Source organism: Malaclemys terrapin, chromosome 1 (genome assembly GCF_027887155.1).
Source record: "Malaclemys terrapin pileata isolate rMalTer1 chromosome 1, rMalTer1.hap1, whole genome shotgun sequence".
NCBI lineage: Eukaryota > Metazoa > Chordata > Testudines > Emydidae > Malaclemys > Malaclemys terrapin.
This window is the reverse complement of record NC_071505.1, coordinates 307,942,404-307,969,560: the sequence shown is the minus strand read 5'-3', so window position 1 is coordinate 307,969,560 and position 27,157 is coordinate 307,942,404. Positions and strand designations below refer to the sequence as shown.

Genomic DNA, 27,157 nt, shown 5'->3' with positions numbered 1-27,157 from the left:
GACTTTTCTTTTCCAGATTTAGCAAATATTCAGAAAGGGAATCTAGCACCTGCCTTCCAGATTTGAACACCCTCAAAATTCAGGAGTGCTCAAGCTCAATTTGGGCAGCTGTTACTTAATTTCTCCCAAATCAAATATACTGATCCACTGTAACTTGCTGTAGAAAAAGTAGAATAAATTGAGCAAGAAATGCTTCCCAGTGGTTATTAGTACTGGAATTGCTATTTTCAACAGCCATTGCTTTTTATTATTATTATTAAGTTTTAGTTTTATTTGTTTAAAAGGAAGACAGTGATATTGCATTGGCAAATTCCCCATAGAAACAAAGAATGGAACAAAAGAATAATAAAGGCACCTCAACTTTTACTCATTTATGTGGGACAGTCTTATAATATGCATCCAGATATCCTCCAATCACACAAGCTGAAAATTGTTCCACTTTACTGCAGTTCTGTAACCACATGGAAACCAATCCTGTCTGTGTTCTGTGCGCATCCTAAATTCCTGCTGAATGACCCGCCCTGGGAGCGAGTTACCAGTGACCCAGGGCTGGGGCGGCAGGAGGGGGAGGAAAGGAGGCAGCCAAAATTTTTTTTGCTTGGGCAGCAAAAAACCTAGAGCTAGCCCTGGGTGTTTGGGAAGGGGGGGAGGGGGCTCCACAGTAGGGCTCTAGGGTGTGGGTATCTGGGCCAGGGGGGCTCCGTGGCTAGGCTCTGAGGGGGGGCGCGGGGTGTGGGTGTATTGGCTGGGGGAGCCCCCATGGCTAGGCTCCGGGGGGAGGGGTTGTGGGTGTCTGGCCCCCTGGCTAAGCTCTGGGGCGGAGGGCTTTGTGCGGGTCTGGCCCCCCAGCTGGGCTCTGGGGGGCGCAAGGGGGCAGAGAAACAGGAACTGGGTTGTCGTAGGGGTTTCTTTTTCTCTCTACTCCCAGGGGAATTTTTGTGTGTCTGTATTGTTACAGACATGCCTGCTGACAGGTATTTTGAAATAAATTACCAAAACTAATTGAAACTGGCATGATTATGTAGTGTTATTTTGACAAATAAAATTTGCAGAATTTTTAATTTTTTTGCCGCAGAATGGTCCCAGGAATATTATATGGCTGGTGGATATGCTCCAGCTCCTGGGGTCTTGCAGTTCAATGGCTTGCACAGCAGAAGTCCAAAGGATGCTCCTTATGGCAAACCTTCCTCATGGTGGTAACATGTTGCCCACTGTCCCACACACGATTCCAGAGCTACAATTTTATCTCATTCACAAGACTTGTATGTGTCGCTGTAACCAGCAAATCTGAATACCATCAAATGCTATTACATTTTCTTTTCAAGTGGAGAAAGAGAAACACTAACCTTATGCGAACTGTGTCTGCTGTGGAACAGCTGCTGCGCCTGGTGCTGGCTGCTGTTATGAGTCCCTGCTTCTCGGAGAATAGCGACTGTCTGCGATTTCACTGGTCTGGAGATTGTTAAATTCACCCTTTCCCCGCTAGCCTGAGGGAGAGATATGCAAAATGAAAATAATAATAAAGTTCTCACTGTATTGTTATTAATTAAGAGATGAGGGATGGTCTTGTGGCTAAGGTACTGAGCTGGCACTTGAGAGATCTGGGTTCAATCCCTGGCACTGCTTCAGACTTCCTGTGTGATGCTGGGCAAGTGATTTATTTTTTCCTGCCTCAGTTCCCCATCTATAAAATGGAGATATTAATACTTTCTTTTCTCTCCCTTTCTCTTGTCTGTTCAGACTGTAAACTCTGTGACAGGGTCTGTCTCTATGTGTACATACAACGAAGCCCCCAGTTTCAGTTCAGTTTCAGGCACTTTGGTAACACAAGGAAATAATAACAAGAAAATGGACTGAGTACACTGACAGATGATGATTTTATAGTTTTCAAAACTACTCAATGTTTCAAATCTTAATAGATATTTAAAAACAAATTATTTACCTAGAATAACTAACTTTGTAAGTAGATTCAGAAAATTTGTTGAAGAAGTTGGAGAGAATATATAATCAGACCACCAAACTGTGTAGTTTTGGGGACTATGCAAAAGCTCAATGGTTACCCTAATATTCCAAAATCCCAACACCAAGATCTCCAAATAGAAATCTGACCTCTTCAAAAATCTCAATAAATTGAAAAACGGACAAAAAAATAACACAAGATTATTAGAATTTCCTCCTAATTACAAGAGATATTTAAGATGAAATTTAAATTATACAAGCAAATAACCCCCACCAGTATCACAAGTCTCCAACTGTTGTTGGAGTATGGAGTTAATCAAATAGTAAACAACAGTATTCTACATAGTCCTAGTGTTTAGGTAAGGTGGTTTACTGGATGAGGACATGGCTTAGAATCAGACCCCCGCCCCCACCTCCAACTTTGCCATTGATTGGTTATGTGACCCTTGGGCAAGTTACTTCCTTTTTAATCCCCATTTTACAGATAGGGAAACTGAGGCACAATGCGACCTACTTTCATAAAGCTTTTTGACATCTAGCGATAGAGAGAGTGATAAGTACACAGTATCATGATCTTCCTTGATTTCTTCTATTAGACTTCAGACTACACTGAGATCACCTTATACATATGAATAGTCTTATAACTTTCAGTAAGCTATGGCACACACTGGAGGAGGCCAACACACTTTTCACTTCTGGCCACATCGGTTCAATTTCTAGGTTTCGTCTGAGGGGGTGGGTGTCTGCAGTGCATTTTGCACTATTGTGACTGAAAACACCCACTGTATTCACACCTACACACCATTGTAATAACAATCGTACAAAATATGCCTTGTGAGGTATCATTTGAAAACTAATAATTTGCTGGTCAATATCATCATGGTGAAATACATGTAGCAACATTATATGTGAAGTTATGAATTCCCCCTGTATTATGATGTTAGCATATGTTCAAACTCACACGGGTCTGACTAGGCAAAAGGTGTTAAATGGGTCTATCCTAGGCAAAGGAATGCATGTTTACCTCAATTTACATTTAAGAAGTAAACAGGCTCCTTGAAACAGCATGATGGGGAAATGGCAGGAGACAAGGCAAATCTGCATTTCAGCACGCATGGGGAAGAAAGAGCATGGAGACACCTTCACCACCAGCCTCCACATCACCTTCTTTACTGTTTGAGTAAACTTTGCTTTGAGGGGTAATCCTCAGAAGAATCCACTTCAAAGGGTGACTGGACTATAAAAGTGAGGGGCAAAAACATGCCAAGGCATCTCTCAATCTCTTTCGCTCACTTAAGTCGACTAAGGAGCCAGCCCTTTGACATAAGGGAGAATCCTAACCTGTGAATTTGGTCAGCAATGTTGCTGGAAACCTGTGGTAAGAATTTTACTTTGAACCAAGTCTAGCTCGTTAAGTTTAGCTACTAGAAAGCATTTTATCTTTATTTCCCTTGTAACCATTTCTGATTTTAATGTCTTTTACTTGTACTCACTTACAATCTCTCTCTTTGTAGTTAAATACATTTATTTTATTTTTTTTAATCAAAGCTAATCCAGTGTTGTGTTTAAACTGAGCTGTTTAGGTAACTCCAGTTCAAGTAGCAAACTGTTGCATATTGACCCTTTACAGAGGCCTCTAATATCTGAACTGCCCAAGAGAGGGCTGGACAGTGCAGAACACATCTTTTGGAGGAAAATCTGGGATTGGGAATGTGTTGGGGCCACCCTGCAAGGAGTAACCAAGGCTGGTGGAAGCCAGAATGTGACTGGAGTGTTGCTGACAGGCTGCTGGAGTCAGAACTGTGGTTAAACACAGACACTCAGGGTGTCGCCTGCATGCTGTTCGCCTGTTTGTGAGTGGCCCAGTTTGGGAGCTATATCAGTAAAGCACTGTGAGGCACCCAGTGTTAGGGGGCAGGCAGTGACACAACCTCTTACCAGTCTGGATTGCACCCCGGAATGTGACAACTCTATAAAAGATTCCAGGAATGTTGCTCTGTGTTATTCTGAAGTCTAAAATGGCTGTAAAGTCAGTGTGAAGTAATAGAATCAGCTACAAGCATGGTTGGAGCTCCTTTTGTACAGAATATCAGCAGGTTGTATCTTCACTGGGTTTTGCATTCTGTTACCATCCAATTTTTAAGTTCTCAGCCATTTTGACTTCACAAATTACACCAGAAAGGCATGTATTTATGCCATGCCAAGAGTCCCAGACCATTGCAATAACAGAGGTAACACAACTAGTCACCATCATTACTCTACAGGTAATTTGCATGCAACAATTTCATTGGCAGTATGAGGGAGACTGCACAGATACTTGGCCCAGCTGCCACACCTGCGCACCCAACTACTACCTGCACAAACCAACACAAATCTCCAAACATAACCCCCAACAAATCAACAAAACCACCCCTCTGCACAACACGACCAGCATGCAAATCACCACCACTACCCCTCAATGCAGCACACACCCCTCATTTGCCACCCACACAACTCTCCCAGCCCAACACAACCCACACACAAATCAATGCAACCACCTGTGACACCTGGCACCCCAATATTCACCACTGTCATATAATTAGGATATGTTTTGTGCAAAGTCTGCCTTGTGAGGCATCATTCTAAAAATCTAGTTCTGCTAGACATTAATATCTCATTGGATTGTATGTGCTACCGTCCTATGTGAAGTTATGAAGTTTGGCTATGTATGTGAGGCATGTGAAACATGTTGTGAGGTTGAAAAACACCCAAAAGCAGCCTTTCAGGTACAACAGTAAAAAGGACAAACAGTTAATGGCTTATTGAGGAAATGCACACAAGCACAAGGATTACCCCAGGAACTGTGTACAATAGAAACCTCTCAGAGATAGCAATGGGAACTGTTTGACCCACATCACAGCAAAAGAGCTCTCCAGCAAGTGGGAAGAAGATATAAAAGGGGGACAATGACATCATGGTGGGACCTCACTCTCCCTACAACAACACACCTGGAAACACCTGAGGGGCAAGGACTGAACTGTGGGAAGTGATGGTCCCAGGCTAGAGGAATTTTTAGCCTGTGTATGAAAATCTGGGAAATCCAAGGCACATTGTGCCTTAAGAATCTGCCAGCCTCTTTATCATTCAGGGTGAGAATTTGCTAATTCATATTCTACCTATCTAGTGTGTTAAGCTCAGTTTGTGGTTTTGTTTATTTATTAAGGTAATCTGCTTTGATCTGTTTGCTCTCTCTTATAATCACTTAAAATCTATCTTTTGTAGTTAATAAACTTGTTTCTGTTTTGTCTAAAACTGGTGTGTAAAAATTATAACTTGGGGCAGAAAGTTGTTCCATCTCTCTCTCCACATTGAGGGAGGGGAGACTTTTATGAGCTTACGCTGTACAGTTCCCTGTGCAGTGCAAGATGGTATAATTTTGGATTTACACTCCAGAGGGGGTGCGTGCCTTAGCAACTGGGAGGTGCCTTAGCTGAGCCTTCCCATGCAGAGCTGATCTCAGCATCTATGTGAAGCTGCAGCTGAGTGTGTCCCTACCTCTGTGTATGCTGGTGAAAGAGCAAGCTTGGAGAGCTTGGCAACTTATCACAGCACCACAGTGCAAGAGGGAGCCCAGGCTGGTGGATCAGGCGGGCTCAGTGGTACCCCAGTTCTAGGTGCCACTCTGGGGGGAATCCGTCACATCACCCCCCATACAATAACACCAAATATCACCCTGAAGCCTAGAAAGTCTGAGTCAGTGGGAAGGAAATGAAATTAGCTAAAATCATGGCTGGGAAATCTTTTTGATTGGAATATCACTAGGTTCAATCATCACTGGGATTCACAGTCTGTTTCCATCCAATTTTTAAGTTCTCAACTGTTTTGTTTGTTTGTTTTTAAACACACACATCTTTATAAAATTACCTGAGCGACAGCACAGGCTTTCAGCTACTAGTAATGAGTAACATCTGCCAAAACCACTATACAGTTTAGGCACAATACACAAGTTGTTCTGTACTGTACTATGCCATTTTGGGGTGAAATTTGGCGATATGTACAATAAGTGTCCTGACATAATAAATTTTAAAGTTTCAGACTGAATAAAGTACCCCATTAGAGTTTACCTGGATAATCTGAGCAGCAAGTTCCGGTGTCCCATGTTTCAGGTCATGTCCATTGATTGCGAGTACCCGGTCATTGCTGCAAAGTCTGCCATCTTGAGCAGCCAATCCCCCTTCCAAAAGGTCGAGGATAAAAACTCCTGGCTCATCTGTTCTGCGCACTAATTTAATGCCAAGCTGTTCACTGGAGTCTCGTTTATGCAGCGTCACCTGAAAGCCATCTTCTCGCAGCGAAGTGCTGTCAGCATGGTTGTGTGTCCGGCTTCCAAATCGTCTCTCTCGGAGCACCGTGAGATGCAGCACCATGCAGGGCTGGGAAAGAACAGCTCGAGCACGGTTATGGGACACGTTGCTGATGTCAAAGTTATTGACCTGGAAAACAAGAAGTAAAACAATATTCATATCTGTTTACTTGTTTCTAGATGTATCAATAAAATCCTTGCCAAGTTCAGAGACCCTGTTACAAACCTCTAATAGTCTATACCTGGAATTATCTACTTATCCCACTGTGCTCCTTCCCTCTCTCCATTCAATTCTCTCCTAAATAAACACTTTATCAGCTGAGCCTACAAAGCTAATCCACATCAACATTACGCCATCACTACTGTAATTAACACTAACTTTCACCACATTCTAAATTACTGCCAACCTCTCCGTCTCCCAGTGCATTTGCGTCTGGTCATCCTGGGTCTTTCACCCTGTATGCTCAGGGAAGAAGCTGTTTGTTCTATTTAAAGTGACAGCCAAACACATTGTACCAGTTGGGATAAGTGCTCAGATATTCAACCAGTCAGATTACCAGATTGGCTGAACACTGCTAAACCTATAAAATTTGGCCTAGAGTACAATATGTTGTAGAATACTGTTTTTGACTACTGGACAATTCTAATTCATATTTAGAGTGTGAAGAAAAAATTTTTTTCATATATTTCAGCATACTTTATATTACTATACTTTAGGGCAACATATAAGTGTATCTGAATTATAGGATGTCCATTTCACAGTTTATCAGCTTCATTTTGCAGTCCTAGAGCTCAGGAACAGAAATGTAAACGAGACACCATATAAGTACACAAGGAAGCAGAGACAGATGCTGTCTTGGATGCCAGTTCAAGACCATCTATATTAAGTCATGCACCTCGTGTACCATAAAAAACAGAGAGAAATTAGCACTGCTGGGCTGAAATACCAACGTCTGAGCTACAATCAAATAATTCAAAAGTGCGCAAGATGCAGAATATTAAATTAAGTCTATCATTCCTATTATCATACCTTTTTTTTAAGCAACTCCACCTCAAATCTGATCTGATTTTATTGACTTCTATCTGAAAACTATTAGAGCTAGACTCAGTGCTGGAAGTGGTCTGAAGGCTTGGAATTTCAGCTAATGCTTTGAAAACATTAATCTTTAACTCTTAGGAATTCTAGAATATTGGCTGCTAAAATAGTAGGAATGGGAGGAGAAGAGAGATGGTAAGTCTGAATAAATTGACTTTAATAACTTTGGTAATACACAACACAAATTTTCTTCCTCTCCTAGGAAAATGAGAGCACCTTGGAGTTTCATGCTACTGCTGCGATCTTGAGCAATTCCCTGTTTCCACATTCAGAATGACCACAGCACAATTAAGTGGAGGAAAATATTAGACTTAGGGGAAAAAAGCATAAAGTCAACATTTTTTCAATATAATTGGACCATTGTAGCTCTTCTTCAACATGGAGACAAACTGTTTACGCTAACAACAACATGAGACTCAAGTATCAGAGGGGTAGCCGTGTTAGTCTGAATCTGTAAAAAGCAACAGAGGGTCCTGTGGCACCTTTAAGACTAACAGAAGTATTGCATCTGAAGAAGTGAGGTTCTTACCCACAAAAGCTTATGCTCCCAATACAGACCCTCTGTTGCTTTTAACATGAGACTCAGACTCTCAGATGTCTCTGGAAGAGGAAAACATTGAGGAGGTACAAATATTCACTAATATGTGAATTAAAAAGCTCTGAAGCTAATGCCAAGATTTCCAGAAATGAGTGCTTAACTTTACACATTCAAGTTTTGAAACCCTTGGCCTTAAGTTTTACATGTCTGACACTGAAGAGCAACAAAATTTTTGGAACTATAAAGGTTAAATCAGATGACACCTTCACTTTAAAATTCTGTAACTCAACACCCACCAGCGCTACAGAAACTTTGGTGGGCTGGTATAAATACTTTCGGGCCTGTAAACTGTAAGCTTGAGCTGGGGAGGAAACGTTTTTCCAGCCTGTAAAAATTTGAGATTTCAGAAATGCTTCCCATTGCATATTGGGATAGGACTTCTTGAAGCTTTTCACAAAAACAAAACAAAACAAAAAACAAACAGGGACACAAACAGACTATCCTAGCAGGAAGGGCACTTACCTAGGACGTGGGTGACCCAGGTTCAAGTTCCTACATTAAGCCAGGCAGAGCAGGGACTTGAAGCTGGCTTCCTCATATCCCAGGTGAGTACCCTACCCACTGGGCTACTAGCTATTCTTTGGGTGAGTTTGTGTCTCTGGGTTTTGACCCGGAATTTTGCCCTGGACCTAAGAAACCTCTCCTGAATGAAGTTTTATCCAAACCAATATACTTCTGTGAAAAGGTTTCTTTCTGATTATGATTAATCCCAAGGTAAAAAGTGCAATACATTTTTAAAAAATCAACAGTTAAAATGCAGAAGTGTTAGGGTGAAACCCTGGTCCCATTTAAGTTAATAGCAAACTCCTGTTGATATAAATGGGCTTAAGTTTTGCCCTTACAGCCTGTATTGTTAATTTAAAAACCAAACCAAACCCTACAGTACATAAACTGCCGGACCTGTTGACGCACTACTCTGATATGCACTAATACAATAACTGAGATATCTGAGCCATTAATGATTCTCTTCAAAAAGTCATGGAAGACGGGGGAGATTCCAGAGGACTGGAAAAGGGTAAATATAGTGCCAATCCATAAAAAGGAAAATAAGGACAACCTGGGGAGTTACAGACCAGTCAGCTTAACTTCAGTACCCGGAAAGATAATGGAGCAAATAATTCAAGCAATCAATTTGCAAACACCTAGAAGATAATAAGGTGATAAATAACAGTCAGTATTGATTTGTCAAGAACAAACAATAGCAACAACCACCTAATAGCTTTCTTTGACAGGGTAACAAGCCTTGTGGATATGGGGGAAGCAGTAGATGTAGTATATCTTGACACTGTCTCATATGACCTTCTCATAAACTAGGGAAATACAACCTAGATGGAACTACTATAATGTGGGTGCATAACTGGTTGGAAAAACATTCCCAGAGAGTAGTTATCAGTGGTTCACAGTCAAGCTGGAAGGGCATATTGAGTGGGGTCCCACAGAAATTGGTTCTGGGTCCAGTTCTGTTCAATATCTTCATCAATGATGTAGATAATGGCATGGAGAGTACACTTATAAAGTTTGCGGGTGATACCAAGCTGGGAGGGGTTGCAAGTGCTTTGGAGGATAGGATTAAAATTCAAAATGATCTGGACAAACTGGATAAATGGTCTGAAGTAAACAAGATGAAATTCAGTAAGGACAAAGGCAAAGTCCTCTACTTAGACAGGAACAATCAGTTGCACACTGAAGTATTGTGTCCAGTACTGGGCATCACATTTCAGGAAAGGTGTGGACAAGCTGGAGAAAGCCCAGAGAAGAGCACACACACACAAAAAAAAGATTAAAGTTCTATAAAATATGACCTGTGAGGGAAGATTGAAAAAACTGGGTTTGTTTAGTCTGGAGAAGAGAAGACTCAAAGGGAACATGGTAACAGTTTTCAAATACATAACAGGTTCTTACAAGGAAGAGGGAAATAACTCGTTCTTGTTAACCTCTGAGGATAGGACAAGAAGCAATGGGGTTAAATTGCAGCAAGGGTGATTTAGGTTGGACATTAGGAAAAACTTTGTAACTGTCAATGTAGTTAAGCACTGGAATAAATTGCCTAGGGAGGTTGTGGAATCTCCATCATTGGAGATTTTTAAGACTAGATGACCTCTTGAGGTCCCTTCCAGTCCTACGAATCTCTGATTCTAGGAATATAAAGTATTTCTTTTTGTGGCAGAAATGTTTCTAGAGGATCAATTCAGTATGAGCTTTTCCTGCAGTCCCTAAAACAATAAATACACCTGATACAGCAATGAGATTTGACAGAGAAAAAACAAAGTAGAAAAAAAATCAAAAACATCTGCCTGTAACAATGAATTTAAACATTAAGTATCTGAGTCAAATCCACAAAAAGTACAGGAAATTCATAGTTAAGGATGGAACTTCAAGGTACAATGGGATGAGTTAAGGATGATGTTGTAAGGCAGTGGTTCTCAAACTAGGGCCGCCGCTTGTTCAGGGAAAGCCCCTGGCGGGCCAGGCTGGTTTGTTTACCTGCGGAATCCGCAGGTTCGGCTGATTGCGGCTCCCACTGACTGCGGTTCGCCGCTCCAGGCCAATGAGGGCTGCAGGAAGTGGCGTGGGCCGAGGGACGTGCTGGCCGCCCTTCCTGCAGCCCCCGTTGGCCTGGAGCGGCCAACCGCAGCCAGTGGGAGCTGCGATCGGCCGAACCTGCGGATGCGGCAGGTAAACAAACCAGCCTGGCCCGCCAGGGGCTTTCCCTGAACAAGCGGCGGCCCTAGTTTGAAAACCACTGTTGTAAGAGTCTCCAAACATTCGGTGATTTTACCATATCATCGGTACATGTGCTCCAACACTTAAGCACAAAGAAGCAAATGAAGGAAAAAGTTTGAGAAAAAACACCCTTAATAAATGTATCATTTTAGTAAATGAGTGCTGATACAAAATAGTCCATAATGGGCATATTATTATTTATCTTAGTCATTTCAATCTGTAAGTTTCAGGAGTGAAACAGACAAATATAACCTGGTAACAAATCCCTGAAAACGGGAATTTATAATGGAATCTCTGACAGACATTTTATTCCAGGACCTCTTTTGATAAGTATCTAAGATGTTTCAGTTATTAATCTGTATTACAATTGGTAACTAACTTCTTTTGGTTGATAGATGACGTTTCTTAACATAAGTGAAATGACCACCAATGTCATATAGGCCTACAAAAGTAGAGTTTATATGGGAAATATGTTAAAGGAAGCATATTTTTTCTGGTCTCTTTCAAAAATGTGCCATGAAAGAGAAACCTGAAATGAAATACAAGTTCAATTTAAAAACAAACCAACCAACCACGAACAATTGTTTTTCATCCACTGAGTAATATTTTTAAGCCCTAGTTGTCCTTGCTTTAGAAGGCATCAATGGTCTACTTCTTATACACTACTGTGTTAATTCTAAAACATACTAAAGCAAGCTGGGCGTGAAAGCAAAACATCTATTTCTTCCACACAGATCTTCTAAGTGAAACACAGAGTATGTGAAAAAGTGCCAAACACCTTCTTTTCAGCGTTTAGCAGATGACACTACAGGAGCTCGAAGTAAGATGTTCTTGAACGAAGACATATTTCTCTTTACTCTTCTCTGCCAAAATAAAGACCTCCCTCAACTGTGCGTTATAACATCATGTGATACGTATCATAATGGTGCATCAAAAGGTCCATAACGCCACTATGCAACACTGTAATCAGCAAGGGATGAGGTGTGGAACACACTGTCAGAAGTCTTAAAAGAGCAACACTCCAATGCAGAAACTACAGAACCCGAACCACCAAAAAAGAAAATCAACCTTCTACTGGTGGCTCTGACTCAGATGATTAAAATGAACATGCATCAGTCTGCAGTGCTTTGGATTGTTATTTAGCAGAACTGATCATCAGCATGGAACCATATCCTCTGGAATGGTGGTCGAAACATAAAGGGGCATATGGATGTTTAGTATACATGGTACACAAATACCTTGCAATGCTGGTTATAACAGTGCCCTGCGAACACCTGTTCTCATTTTCAGGTGACACTGTAAATAGGAAGCGGACAACATTATCTCCCATAAATGTAAACAAACTTGTTTGTCTTAGTGATTGGCTGAACAAGAGTGGACTTGTAGGCTCTAAAGTTTTGCATTGTTTTATTTGAGTGCAGTTGTGTAAAAAAATAATAATTCTACACTTTTAAGTTGCACATTCTCAATAAAGAGATTGCACTACAGTACTTGTATGAGGTGAATTGAAAAATACTATTTATTTTATCTTTTTTACAGTGCAAATATTTGTAATAAAAATAATATAAAGTGAGCACTGCACACTTTGTATTCTGTGTTGTAATTGAAATCAATATCTTTGAAAATGTAGAAAACATCCAAATATTTAAATAAATGGTATTCTATTGTTTAACAGTGTGATTAAAACTGTGATTAATCTAGACTATTTTTTTAATCATGTGATTAATATTTTTAATTGTTTTACTTTCTTAATGTTTACATAAAATTACATACATTAAATAATATTAAGCTAGATGTTTAAAATGTTAGGCTTGTATTTCTAAACAATGAATTAATCATATTTTTTTAAAACCCTGTTGATATGAAATATACTTTACAATTTTATATAATAGTATTAAACCTTGTGCCCTCAGTCAAGTATTAAAGGTTACCTGAAAAAGAAAATACTTCTCCATTTGGGTAGGCAAGAAGTTCTAAAGTTCACCTTACAGTCATATTCAGCTTGTCTAAATTCCTCAGATAACACTCTCTGAAGAGATCTTCAGATGTCCATCACTGAAGCATGAACATATAACTGCATGCAACATAATACCTAGTTTTGGTCTGCAAAGGCCAAGCCGACTAAATTTCATTTCACCAACACAGGCCAATTCTAAGCAAGGAAGCCCTTAGGTCTTCCACAGAGTCGGGTTTGTGTCTTCTGCACCTCTCCATACCCTGCTTCTATATGCCCTTCTTACAATGGCAAGGGGATTCTACTGAACTTGCTTACAGAGTTTGCAGAGGTTCAGTGTTATCAGGTCTACAGGGTTTTTACACCGCAGTTCCAATTTTTTCCCATCTAGAGTCACTTTACAGATACTTAGAGCTTTTGGAACCATAACTGCCAGCTGCTCAACAACAAGAATTTCTACAACTTCAACAGGCTCACCATTCTGGCAGCTCATGGCACAGCCCTTGATTACCAAAAGGCTCTGGGGTTAGTGACTGGATATAGCATCCAATCAACACCTGCAATTGCTTGGTTTTGAACATAGCTTGGGTTACTTTTTGCCAACTCTGTCATAATACTCTGTGATAGTAAAAGGGCTGGTTTCTCTAATGTCAGGAAAGAAAGGTTTTATTTTCTGAAGTCCATGCTAATTTTATTTAAAGGATACTAAAATTTCCCAACCATGTCTACCTGCTGGAGTGAGTGAGTGAGTGAGTGTGTAAAAAAGGTGGAATTGTCCAGAGTTGGCAATGAGGGAGCATTTACTATGGTATGTCGGATCCAAAGGACAGAAATATTTAAAGTAGCTGAAAATAAAATTAAAGAACTAATTAAAAATAAAACAGAACCAGAGCTTTTAATACTTTCTTCTGCTGTTTCCTTATTCTTCTAGATTTATTATACAAGTTATTTTATCTGTTAATTTTAAATAGGAAAAATAACCCTAATATTCATAACAGAACATTTCAAATCACATCAGTGAAGGACTTCACCACATTTTTTGTTTTTAAACATAAATTGTTGATTTCAAGTAATAAGGAATGGCAGGGAGCTGTAACTGGAAGGGAACATGACCGACGAGTTAGCATAATAAACAAGGCAAAAAAATCAATCCCGTAACTCACAAATGCAATTGCAAAAGGCAAATTAAATTAACTTCCTAACCAAAAATAACCTTTGCTTTCTTCGGAGGGGGTGCCTATACCTCAAAAGGAGAGGAGGAGAGCCTCAGACCATTAAAAATAGAAAATAATACACTCAGCTTTTCTTATCCATTTTAAAAGCTATTGAACAGAAATAATTATAGGAAGCCGAGCCCCATGAACTATGTAAATCATTGGTATCAGTACTGGAATAACAGACTCTGCTCAGTCTGAATAATAATTTGTTTTTAAACTAATATTGCAAAGCTAACATTTACACAACACAGATTGGCAGGAGAACTACCACCATCTCATAACATACTGTACAGCAATGATTGAATGCATGCAAGTAGATAGACAATTTAATTAGATTCCATACTTGAAGTATTTGGTCTCCAGCAAGGAGTCTTCCATCTCTGGCAATGATCCCATCCCGATAAACCTCTTGAATAACAATGTTGATCAAAGGAGTTTCATTGCCACCCACTATGCTAATTCCTAACTCAATATAAGGATTGGACCGGTGAATTTCAATTGTAGTGATTTCTCCTTCGGGCAAGGTAGGTGGCTGGTGGGTTGCTGACAAGTTTAAAGAAACAAATATAATATATAGAAAGGTTAATATATTTTATACCCCAGTACATTTTCAACACTGCAAATTATTGGAGGACAATATAAGCACACCAGACGACAATGGTATAATACAAATAAAACAAATTGGATTGGCTCCACTGTTTGCTGAAACACCTTGGTTTATCTAAAAAGATAAAGACATAGAATAAGTGATCAGTATCCATGCACTAAGAGAAAAGTTAGGTATTACTTTAAAAAAAGAGGATATTCAGAACCCTTTGGGACCTAACCTTTAAAAATAAATATCTTCCTTTTCATATATTTTCTTTATCAATTAGCCCTTCCTTAACCAGTTCCACAGGACAGCAACAGCTGTCACTGATTTACAAGGTCAAGGCAAGAAGGATGCACACCTCCAAACACAAACACAGACAGCTACAATGGAAGAGGAGGATGCTAATGAATGGTGAGTACACAGGCTACAAACAGGAAAAGGAAGGGGAAAGACCACCTTCCTCTGTGGTAAGGCTCAGTGTTTCCTCTCTAATATCGCAGATGCTAGAGGTGTTACTGTTAGTTCGATGCAGATGGATGCAGGAGTTACTCAGTTGCCTTTTCGTTCGAACAGGACAGTATTCCATAGGTGGGAAGCCTGTTGATCCAGGGGAAAAAAATCTCATCTTAGAAACCAGATTCAGCAATTCCATAGAAAACATTGCCTCAATGTAGCTATCAGACCAGACCAGAGACATTAACATGCTCTACAGTACCAGATAGCCTTGTGTTATAGCAGTATGATACTACTGCAGTAAAAACAGATAGATCTTTCCCATCTAATTATGTTTTCATCCAAGTGCTACATTTTCAAGTAGAGAACTCTTTGGGGAGTTTAACTTTCCACTAAGGATCACTATAGGACAAGCACAGCAGCTGGAGATGTAGGGTTTGTTATTTGTTTGCAGGAGATAAACTTACAATTATGTCACTAAGTTTCTAGGTTTGATTTAGACAGATCATACAGAGAATTAAAAGACAAACATGACATACTGTCTGCTATTGTGCTCTCTTCAAAGGCAGGGTTGTCAAGGCCAGGCTCATCTGTCCATGAAGGAAGAGTGGTTGGTGTAAAGTTCTGATCCACTGGCACTGGCCCCGTCCCAGCATGGTCTGTATCTGGAGATAAAGTGCCTGGGTGATCTATCAGATTAGGCCCATTTTCATTCTCAGCTTCTGTCTGCAGCTTGCTAGACTTCCTTTTCTCCAGTACAACCCTTCGATGGGAAGCTCCAGGACACCTAGAGATAGACCGTCATGTTACTTTCAAATATATATGAAAAGTGGCCATATTACATAGCACAAAAAGCTTGAACATTCCAGTCTCAAATTTCCTGCAACCCACTTCCAAGGCTCTTCAAGTCCCCAGCACCCACTCCTTCCATGTTCCCCAGTCACCAGCACGCCTTCCAGTCTATGTCGTACCAGTCTCTTGCTCCTCTTCCAGGCATCCTTTCGTTTGCTGTCCATAGAATGTCCGCTTCCTCATTTCCAAGAATAGGTATCACAGTTCCATGCTACCCATTTCCTTACTCTGAGTCCAAGCCCTGCCCCCTTGTATGCCCCCTATCCAACTTCCCTCCACACTTCTCCTCTCATCACACCAATCCATGCCTGGAATAGGTAGTATATCAATTTGTATTGCTTAACAATTTAAAGCCTGCTTCTGAGTCAGCTCTATATGAGCATGGCCAAGGCTGTAGCCAAAAAACAACGAATAAACTGGGGGTGGGAAGGGAAGAAAAAAAATCCTACATCCTGCTGCCACTTGTGCGTGCATATGTTTTCTGAACAGAGCATTTCTCTACCCCAGGCTAGTATACAGGGAGCCAGAACCAGGGCTTTCTTCAGCATGGTTAAAAAGACAGCAAGCAACAGATAATTTCAGTCCTTAATTTACAAAGTTTCCTTTTAATTAGTAAAAAGCCTTTTATTTTCCCAGTTCCTCTTGCTTCCTAACCTATGGTTGGGTTGGAAATGCACATTTTTCCTTCCCACCACCACCCACTTGGTCCTTCCCTCAGCATTCCACAACCTCCTCTTTATAACTGCTTTAATGAGCCCCTAGTTAAGCTGTTCCCAATCTACTTTAGTGGTTTTTTGTTTGTGAGTTTCCTATGTGTTATTTATATGCAGCGACAACAATGTTATGGTGATCTTTCATTTATATAATGATCTTACATTTACATAATGCTTTTCATGTACATTGGTGATCAGGTCTGGACCTGGGTCTTATGTCTCATCCGTAAGATGGAGTGTTGCCAACTCTCATGATTTGATTGTGAGACTCATGTGTTGTGCTAGCAGAATTGTGTGGATTTGTGCAGGTGGCAGTCGGGTATAGCACCTGGGCCAAATAATCCCCCATCTGTGCAGTCTCCCTCATACAACCAATGCAAATGTGGCAAGCAAATTAGCTATAGAGTAGAAAGCGGTGATTGGTTGAGTTACCTGATCTCACAATGGTCTAGGACTCTAGGCATGGCATAGATACATGTCATGATGATACTGCAGCTACACACTTCATAGTGTAATTAGTAAAGTCAAATTGCTGAAAACGTAAACATTGGAAAGCAATAGACCATGAATCCCAGTGATGATTCTACCTGGTGATACTCCGAACAAAAGAGTTCTTAACCGTACTTGTAGCTACTTCCATCATTTCACACTAGCACAGACACTTTAGGCTTCAGAGTGACATTCCTGGAATCTTATTATCTAGCTAAAGGGATTTATCATGCACAGTATGTGTCCATTATTCAAATATTGAAGCCACGCACAAGTTATGCAGGCCATTCCAGACAAGTGGCCAATACAAATTCCAGACCACACCACACACCTTGACCTATTTTGTTTATTCCAAATATTTTGGAGAAAAGCTATTTTTGGACCCCAATCTTGAAATCTGTTGTATATGGGTAGCCCGCAGTGCTCAGGCAGAGCCCTGCTGAAGTCAGTGGGTCTCCATGAGGGCACAGGGTTCTATCTTCACACAACAAGCTACATGATCAGAACTTCAAATGTAAAATGCATTTGACTGGCATTATTTTTCATATTATACTATCTGTAAAATCAGGCCATCTTACTTATGAATAATAGAAGAGGTGGTATTAGCGTTTATAAAAATCTCCAAAATGATCTAAAATAGATTTTCCTTAGATCATGGTGCCATGTGTGTAAGAGGTAACGTATCATGACCTACCAGGACTAGGAGCAGCAGGTCAGCAGCAAACCCATGCATTGGCAGTATCTATTTGCTTTGGGAGTGCGGGGGGGAGGACCCAAAAAACCTTCGGGAGGAGGGTTTACATTGTGGAGATCTCTCTTCCCTTCACCCTTTCTTGTGCAAGCTCGGAAGCTGGAGGAGGGGTAAGAGCAGCGATAAGGACCCCTTCTCTCAGTAGCCAGGAGGGTCAAGAGTGGGAAAAGACACAGAAAGCTCCTTCACCCTTCCAGCAATTGGAGAAGTTTTCAACGGCTAGAAAAACTTCAAATGCATCAGACACTTAGTAGCTAGAGGCAGATATGAAAGATGAGCCCCCAAAACAAGGACCAGGGACAGCATCCTGGTAGGAATCCCAGCACTTTTCTCCTTCCCAGCAACTGAGTGTGGCAATGAGCTAGGCTTTCACTAGGACATCTTGTTGATGGGAACACAGCTTGTAACCTAGGTGAGAATAGGTGTTAAGCAAGGAACTTTCAAACTCCAAATCCTTTGGATTTTCCTTACTTTTGAATAGTAGGTTTTGCATTTATTGTTTTTATTGTAACATTTTTTCTGTAAATCTTGCTGTGGTCATGTATGAATCTGCACATTAAATATGCTGGTTTCCAGCCACTGAGCAACTCAAAAGGTTCTTCTCTGGAAAAAGAGGCTTTTATAAAAGGTTTAAATTTAACTTTCCACAAAAAATTCCTTTTAAAGGAAGCTCTAAATGTTCAGTAATGGGGGATATGGAGGAGTGTTGTGGTACCTTCTGAAGTGGCTACACTTTTTAATACTGGATGGCAGGTTGTGGCTCAGCTTAAATAAAAATAATAATAAAAAAAACCCTAAGACAGGGCCTAAATCTGCGCGTGAACCAAAACTGCATTGTGCTGGACCAAAGCTGTACCTTTCTAGAATGGAATTTGATTAGATCTGAAGACTCAGTAAGTTGAATTTAAATCAAATATTGCAGAAGTTCAGTAAGGTTTTCTTGGACCTGTGTCAAGTAAATGATCTTTGATAAAGTAGGTACCAATACCATTGTTAGTTATTAAACATTAACAAGATTTTTAAATACCACATGGTCAGGAAATAAAGTACAAGAGATCCTCACAAGGGCTGACTCTAAGGGGCTGTGGTTCCCAAGCAAATTTGATGAACCTGAAAAACTGATAAATCAAGGGGATTCTAAGTAAGCAATGAGGTAACTTGGGGTGATTATTGACCATGATATCATCAAATTTGTGCCTCATGCTTCTAATATCCTTGATAGAGTGGTTTGCATTTACCACACACTCTGGAGTTGACTGGTGGATATTATGAAATTTCTTGCAGCCTTTCTGCTTAAATAAAGCCAATTACTATTTCACTGGAAATTTTAATTCTGAGTTTGAATGTTTTTAACAGTGAGGCTAACCAAGTATATTTCATTTCTTAGAAAAGCAGGCATGTTCACCTGAGTGCTCACTGAAGCTGGTTTGTAATATCTATGACAAAGATTACAACAGTACTGAATTGTACATTTATCTAACATTTAATAGTCAGTAGTAGGATTTTATTGGATTCACCAATCCATATCAAATCAAATTCAAGCTACGCATTTATTGCACCTTTTATGCCAGTAGAGGTACTTTACATAAAGGTATTCCAATGTTTACAAATAAGCTATATTGAAAAACAACTTTATCAGGTATAAAAAATGTGTGAAGGAAGGTTATCAGTAGCACACATCAACAGAAAGGCAATTCCATATGCATGGTGCACAGCTACTGAAATGCTGTTACAGACTGATTGATGGGAATAAATAATGATTCAGTTTAAATTAGACCTCATTATATGACTTGTGCATTAGACACACAATGATTTTATGTAGTGCTGAAGTGTGTATGCATGGTGCTTTACACCAAAGTGACAAGTCCCTGCCATGAGGAGCTTACAATCTAAATTTGACTCAATTGAGAAAGAAATGACAAACAATGTAAGAGGGCTAGGAAGGTTGAGGACAACAATAGTGAAATATCATTTGAACTTAATGTTTGGGATGCATCTTGTTACTTTCTCTGTTTTTTAAAAAAAAAATAATGGATTTAATATATTAGGGTTATACGGTTAGCCAAATCAGATTTTTTTTTCACCATCATGTAGGTTAGATATGATCCTGCCCTGAATGAAGAAAAACAGTGAAAGTTGCTGTCAGAAAGCTGAATGCAAAGTAAAAATAGTTATTTCACTGGGGGAGAGGGTTGGATCTTTTTCCAGAGAAAGGCAGAGATAGAACTTTATGGAAACCTCCACTTTCAATAGTGTATGTAATACATTGTTTAAAATGTAAAACGCAATGCATGTGTAAAAGAGGCTTGAATGAAATAACATCTATGGGTGGAAAAAAAATCCTGGCATCAGATGCATTCCGTATTTCTCTCTTATCAATCACCTCCCTCTCTTCATTTAATGCTTGACCATATTCCTCTCCTATTTTAATTTTAAGATCCCCCAAACCCTTTAAAATGTGACACTTATTAGGGGCTACATATTCACAAAGCTTTCCAACACACTAAATCATTATCACTTTCATACTTCAGTTCCTCACACCAAATGTGATGGGATGCCCACATTTTTGTCCATGACTCAAATTTGACTCTGCTTGGCCCCATTTCAGTTCATGAAATAAGAGTAATAATAAAACCCACTAAATATTTTCTAAACAATATTTCAGGATATTTTTAGTAAACAAAAACAATGAAATGCCACCCAATGAAACAAAGAACGTTAATATTCTTATTACAGAAAATGACAGTTTACATTTAAAGAGTGAAATACCACCTAGACAACACAACAGTACACTAGATAGTACTTTCCTTAATTGTTCATATAGCAGACATTGGGGGGTCAAGTTACATAACTTCATCCTCTCTAATTTGGTTGCTTGTATTTTTTTTCCCCTTTATCTTGCTCTCCTTTCAATATTTCAAGATACTGGGGAGTAAGAGGGGAAAGAAATATAAAATTACCAGGTCTATTTTAATTTGTGTAGCAGAAGGCCCTAAACCTTCGAGTAATATCTTACAAAGAAATCTCAGAGACCATCACTTCACCAGGGTAGCAAGTACAGTATATATTCAGGCAGTCTGGTGAAGTTTTAAGGTTTTCATCTCCATCCTTTATGGGTCACCAAACCCTCAGAAATAATCCCTTTCAGTTGCTCTATAGCAGCCATTTTTACTCCTCACCCTATAACCACATTATAGCACAGTGCACTGCAGCTCAGATCCTTTCAGGTCTAGAGACAGGCCACAGAGCAAAAACAAGGAAGATACTCCTGAATTTACACCTCCCAGGTTATATAGAACAATTCACCCTGTCTGCTCATCCTGCAAAGTGCTAAGTGTCTTATTCCCATTCACTGGGAGTTGATGATGCTCCAAAACTCACAGGATGAAACATGCCGAAAAAAATCAAACCTTTTATAAGTGCATCTGCTACCCCTCAAAAAAAACAAATGAACAAAAAACACAAAACAGTTAAATAATGAGCGACTGACCAGTTCCAGGAATAGATTTGTCAATAAACATCTTCTATACTGAATATTTGACAAAATTTGACTGTATAAAATCCACACAATTTAGACTGCTACTAAAACTATCCTAACAATACAAAAAGCTGTACTAGACAATCCCCTCCATTGCTCACCTGTTTTTGAGATGTGCTTCCAGCTCGCATCGTTGCATTACCTCCTGACATACTGAAGAAAAGGGACACAAAACAAACAATTTGTCTAACAGTTTATGTACGAGAATACTGGATTTTTTGCAGAGTTTAAAATGAAGCTTTTTTCGATCCAATGGACAGAAATCCTTCTCCTGCAAAAAGTTCCTTAGGCACTTGTAGCAGAACGTGTGTCCACAAGGGGTGTCTAATGGCTGCAACAAAGGCTGAAGGCAAATATGGCAGACCAAGTCATCATCCACTTCATTCTGATAGTTGTACAAATGATTCTCCCTTGTCCAATGTTGCTGGCCACATTCAAAACATAGAGGGTTCAAGGAGGAAGTCTGCTCTACTGAAACCATCTCATCATTTGTAGTACCCATTGTACAACATATGGTGTAGGTTTTGTTTCTTCATCAGTTAGACTAGTTTTGTAGTCTTGATTTTTTACAGTAAGGTGACTTATTCTTATGCTCTTTAATGAAAGGTCATTTTTCTGCAACATACAAGAAAATTAAAGTTATTCACGCTGTGTTACAAATGAGCAATATGAAAACGCTGATTAGAACAGTTTAAATTGCTCCAGTTTATCAAAATACATATTGAAAATGCCCTAATTAGCTTAACGGATATACATTTTATTTTTCTTTCCAGAAATCCATCATTAAAGGGTTAAAATGAAACAAATCCATAACATTAATTTTGTATTACAATATAAACATTTTATTGCTATGTAACAGCTGTAATGTAATACAATTCCAATTATTGTATAGCTTCTGCCTCCAAGAGGATTGTGGGTTAACAGCAAGGACATGTTATACTATTTTAGATTAAAACAAAACAATTAGTTTTACTGACTAAGAAAAATATATTCCATTGTGAGCTGAGGTTATGATGCCAATTAATCAACTATGTACTATAATACACGAAGAAATGTGTTTCTTCAGCAACCTCAATAGCTGCTCAGTCTGTGGCATCCCATTAACAAAACACTGTCCACATGCCACATTGTGCCTATACGTTTTTAATTAGTGGATTACTGCACACCGAGGTTATCTCATTCTACCCAATATTATACATTTGATTCAAAATGTAATGAAAGGCCAGGAAAAAGGTATGGTGTAAACGGATTATAAATTGTGCATAACTATTGACACGACACAATCAGTATGTTTGCTTTTACATCTAATGAAGTTAAACATACAGCACACTCACACCTTATTTTCCAAACCTTAAGCATGTTAACTTTATTAATAATTAACAAGATGTACATGGTTAGGAAACAACACAGCCAAGTCACCCTATCACAGAAGTTTCAGTTCCACAATAGACCTAAAGTTCATACAACACTGATTGGGCTCCTCACCAATTCTTATTCCAATTTTCTCTCCCTTTACAAAAAAATTACTAACTACTTCTGCCTCCAATTAGCTTTGTGACTACAAATGTTTTTGTTTAGATAACAAATCTAATGTATTTTAGGCTTTTTATTCCTCTACACAGCTGTTAGTCCTTCAAAATTTTCCTGCATTGCAAAAACTTTTTTTTTCTTTTTGCTATACTGCACATTCTAACCTCACACAGCCAAACAGAAGACTTTGGGCACATTTTACAAGGATTACGATATTCTTTGATGCAAAAAGGATTAAATAGTAATTTGTAATTCAGGATTCTATACTGCTGTGGAAACTGAGGCTCCTCATTGCCCTATCTTGTAGTAGATAATATGCACCTTCTGCAAAGGATTTCATGAGGGAATAGGATAACAGTTCTTTGTTACTAGGGACAGTGAACGCAGAACTAGATGACATGGAAACCAGCCTTAAATATATTACGTAAGAAATCTGACAAAAATTTGACAAGAAATCTTGTGTCTAGGGCCCTTCTCTATATAGAATGTAATTCCCTTAACTTTATGTCCACACTGGGTCAATAAAATAATATAGAAGATGTGAGACTTTCCTAAGGACTGCTCTCTACACACAAAATCAGTCAAAACATAAATGTTCTAGAAAACATAGGGTCACTTTCCAAAGAATAATTTGGGAATTTACAAAATTATATTATCTGACTGCTTAGTGTTCCAGGAACATCCAAACAGAATGCATCAGGTACCGCATGTTCTAACATTCCAGAGATTTCTATGGAACATTAACAGATAGCAGCAGCACAACAGCGGCAGTGGAGGATGAGTAGTGAAGCCATTTATAAGCAGATATTTTCTGACTCCAACTATTAATTACAATCAACACCATTCCTATTCTTTAAACACCCAAGCATATAATAAGCAGGAAAAATCTCAGTCAGCACAGCTGAGGAAATGTCACTGGACCAATCTGGTTACTTCAACAACGTTGGCTCCATAATCAATGTCTTGACACCAGACGTCATGATTTCTGTGTTAAAAAAAAAGACAGGTCAAGTATCTCACTGGAGCTTATTAAAAACGTAAATGACTTGTACTGCACTCCTTTACAGAACTCAGTCCAGCATCACATAATGAATATACCAGTGAGATACTTGATAAGGCAAAAGATGACATCATCAGCCTTTGGGAGAGAGGATGATAAAAACTGGGTGACTGGGCAACAAAATGGCAGATGAAATTCAATGTTGATAAATGCAAAGTAATGCTGTTACCTCTCAGGAAAGGTATCTTGGAGTCATTGTGGCTAGTTCTCTGAAAACATCCACTCAATGTGCAGCGGCAGTCACAAAAGCTAACAATGTTGGGAATCATTAGGAAAGGGATAGATAAGATGACAGAAAATATCATATTGCCTCTATATAAATCCATGGTTCGCCCACATCTTGAATACTGCATGCAGATCTGGATGCCCCATCTCAAAAAAGATATATTGGAATTAAAAAAAAGGTACAGAAAAAGGCAACAAAAAGGATTAGGGGTATGGAACAGCTTCCATATGAGGAGAGATTAATAAGACTGGGACTTCTCAGCTTGGAAAAAAGAGATGACTAAGGGGGGATATGATAGAGGTCTATAAAATCATGATTGGTGTGAAGAAAGTAAATAAGGAGGTCTTATTGACTCCTTCTCATAACACAAGAACTAGGGGTCACCAAATGAAATTAATAGACAGCAGGTTTCAAACAAACAAAAGGATGTATTTCTTCATGCAACACACAGTCAACCTATGAAACTCGTTGCCAGAGGATGTTGGGAAGGCCAAGACTATAACAGGGTTAAAAAAAGAACTAGATAAGTTCATGGAGGATAGGTTCATCAATGACTATTAGCCATGATGGGCAGGGAAGGTGTCCCTAGCCTCTGTTTGCCAGAAGCTCGGAATGAGCGACAGGGGATGGATCACTTGATGATTACCTGTTCTATTCATTCCCCCTGAAGTACCTGGCATTGGCCACTGTTGAAAGACAGGATACTGAGCTAGATGGACCTTTGGTCTGACCCAGTATGGCTGTTCTTATATAAAAAGAATTCTTAATATAAGAGGAGCCTTTAAAAAAAACAACAACGCATCAGCACATAGAAGTGAATAAAAAAGTAAAGCAAGAAAGCTCTTAAGTGTACAAGTGTATGTAGGGTTTCCACTGTGCTATCCAGAACTATCACAAAAACCTTTGTTTTACAAAAAGTGTAAGGTCAGGTCATAGATAAACATTATTTATTCAAGTTACACTTATGTAGACACACCTGAGCACCAGGGGGTGCTTCTGGTAATGATATTCCAGTGGGACTCTGAAGAATGACATACAGATCACAGTACTTTTAGGAATAATATAATGGTGTTCTTATGATGCTGAAGTCCCACGACTCATGGATAACTCCAGTACAATGGCATGAGATCTCACAGCTCTGGTGATAGCCATGGCACACACATGGATCTGATCTGCAGCACAGATGTTAAGTATGCCTTGCCACAATCTGATCACCTCTTCCATGCTGAGGTCTGGGTCTTGTTCCACCTTTCTAACAGGGTGATGGACCCGCTTTGATGTTCCACCCCTGGGGACTCATGGATTCTGTTGGGTTCCAGAACTTTTGAGCAGAGAACAGTATCCAGACATTGGATCAGTGAGTTGACAGGCTTGTAATACGTTACAACTACTTGTTGTCTAAAACTGTTCTTGTGCATATCTTTTCCCTATGCATCCTCCTCTTGGGTCACCATGGGTTATTGATGGACAGCATGGCTGACAGATGGCACAAGAGTGAATGAGACTGGAGTACTGATAGCAAGATATTGGTATTGAATCCATTACAACCTCAGGGATTTGTGATCTGTGGTGGTGACTAAAAGATCTTTTTTCTCATTCACCCTATTTTCTCTGAAGTCCCCAATAGAGGGACTGTTCTGGTTACGGAGGCTACCTCACTAAGAGGCACTGCCTTCAACTGGTTTCAGTTTCTGCTGCAGAGTTCTGCAGATAGGAGCAATTTAATAAATAACAACATATTATCTCTGATCTCATGGAGGCTGAGTCAGAGGAGGTAGCAGACCCTTCTTGCTTTCTTAAATATTATGTTCCTTTGCAAATGGAGGCTCCAAGAGAGAGCCATTTCCCAGTGTTGAAAGGATCCATTCCCTCCATGGCTAGTGAAAACCAATATTCAATATCCTATATTCAGCATGACTATGTACAACTGCTGAGATGTCTCCTAGAATTATAGTATCAACTAAAGAAAATTGCAAACAAGTGAAAAAAAGATATGGGGGGGAGGAGGAGGGAGCAAAAGTTTTCCAACTTTGTCTTTCAACACATATAATTCACCAGAAAATAAGTCTCCTGGAATTTTTGTGAGACAGCAGAATAGCACAGGTGACGCCCTTGTCCCTTTGGCAACAGCCTGTGACTGGATATTCAACTGTACAAAAAATATTTAGAAAGCTCTTTTTTGTCTAAAATTGGTCTTACTTATGGGTCTTTTGGTTCTGATTTACTGATATAACTACAGTTCTCAGTGAATCTTCTCAAATTCCTGCATTGGCTTAAAATGTTGTCTGTTTGGGTTGGGGGCGGGGGACATAGATTCAAATGCCATGATTTTCACCTTTTTTCCTGGAGCAATACTATAAAACATGAAGTGAACAAGGCTCACAGCAATAGCTGCTCCCTCCCTCACATTAGTGTACTGTCCCCTTCATGCATGACAAAGAACAGACTATTACTTCACAGTTTAAAGATGACTATGTATTTCTAAATGAATGCCTGGAAAAATGTAAACTAGCCAGGTTCAAAAATCTCACATCAAGAAATTATTGGAGGATTAGCTCTTAATTATTATCATTTTTTAAACTGTACAGTAGATTTTTCCTCTGGTTCCAAAATACAAATATATTTTTAAAAATTAACTGTTTTACATTCTCAGTTCCTCTTAAAATGTTCTCATCCCTGAGTTTCCATTTACATGCGCTACTCTGCACCTTTTCTTTCAACAAAAGGAAAGACCAAATGAGTAGCCTCTCAATGACTGCCACTGTTGCTCCTTTGCTATACTCAGTGGCCTCCCTGCATGGCATCAGCTTCTCTCCAAGACAGACGATCCAGCTTTCATTGCTCTATAACTAACTGATCTAACAATTTATTTTGGAATGTACGTTTGCTCATTAAATATAATGTATATAAAACCAATCAAACAATATCCAACTGAAAGCTATGAAACCAAACTGATACTGAAAAAATAACCAGCTCTATTCCCCCTTGTTCCAGGGCTGTTCTATGCTGGCCTGTTCCTACAGCCTCAGGGCTTCTCTAAATTGGGCTGGCTGCCAATAGCCC

The 27,157-nt window shown here is 39.4% G+C and overlaps 1 protein-coding gene across 3 annotated transcripts in view; it reads right to left on the bottom strand.

Moving 5' to 3' along the window:
• LNX2 (ligand of numb-protein X 2) overlaps positions 1 to 27,157 on the bottom strand; it is an 89,136-nt gene that overhangs the window by 14,502 nt on the left and 47,477 nt on the right. For 2 of the 3 annotated variants that reach the window (XM_054015387.1, XM_054015386.1), the window contains 6 exons: positions 21,380 to 21,893; positions 15,475 to 15,722; positions 14,939 to 15,079; positions 14,234 to 14,433; positions 6,063 to 6,431; positions 1,347 to 1,487 (listed from right to left, as the gene is read on the bottom strand). In XM_054015387.1, the coding sequence (XP_053871362.1) occupies positions 1,347 to 1,487; positions 6,063 to 6,431; positions 14,234 to 14,433; positions 14,939 to 15,079; positions 15,475 to 15,722; positions 21,380 to 21,780 (1,500 nt within the window). In that variant the 5' untranslated portion in view covers positions 21,781 to 21,893. The remainder of the gene's footprint in view (positions 1 to 1,346; positions 1,488 to 6,062; positions 6,432 to 14,233; positions 14,434 to 14,938; positions 15,080 to 15,474; positions 15,723 to 21,379; positions 21,894 to 27,157) is intronic. The other variant, XM_054015388.1, reaches the window with a different exon arrangement.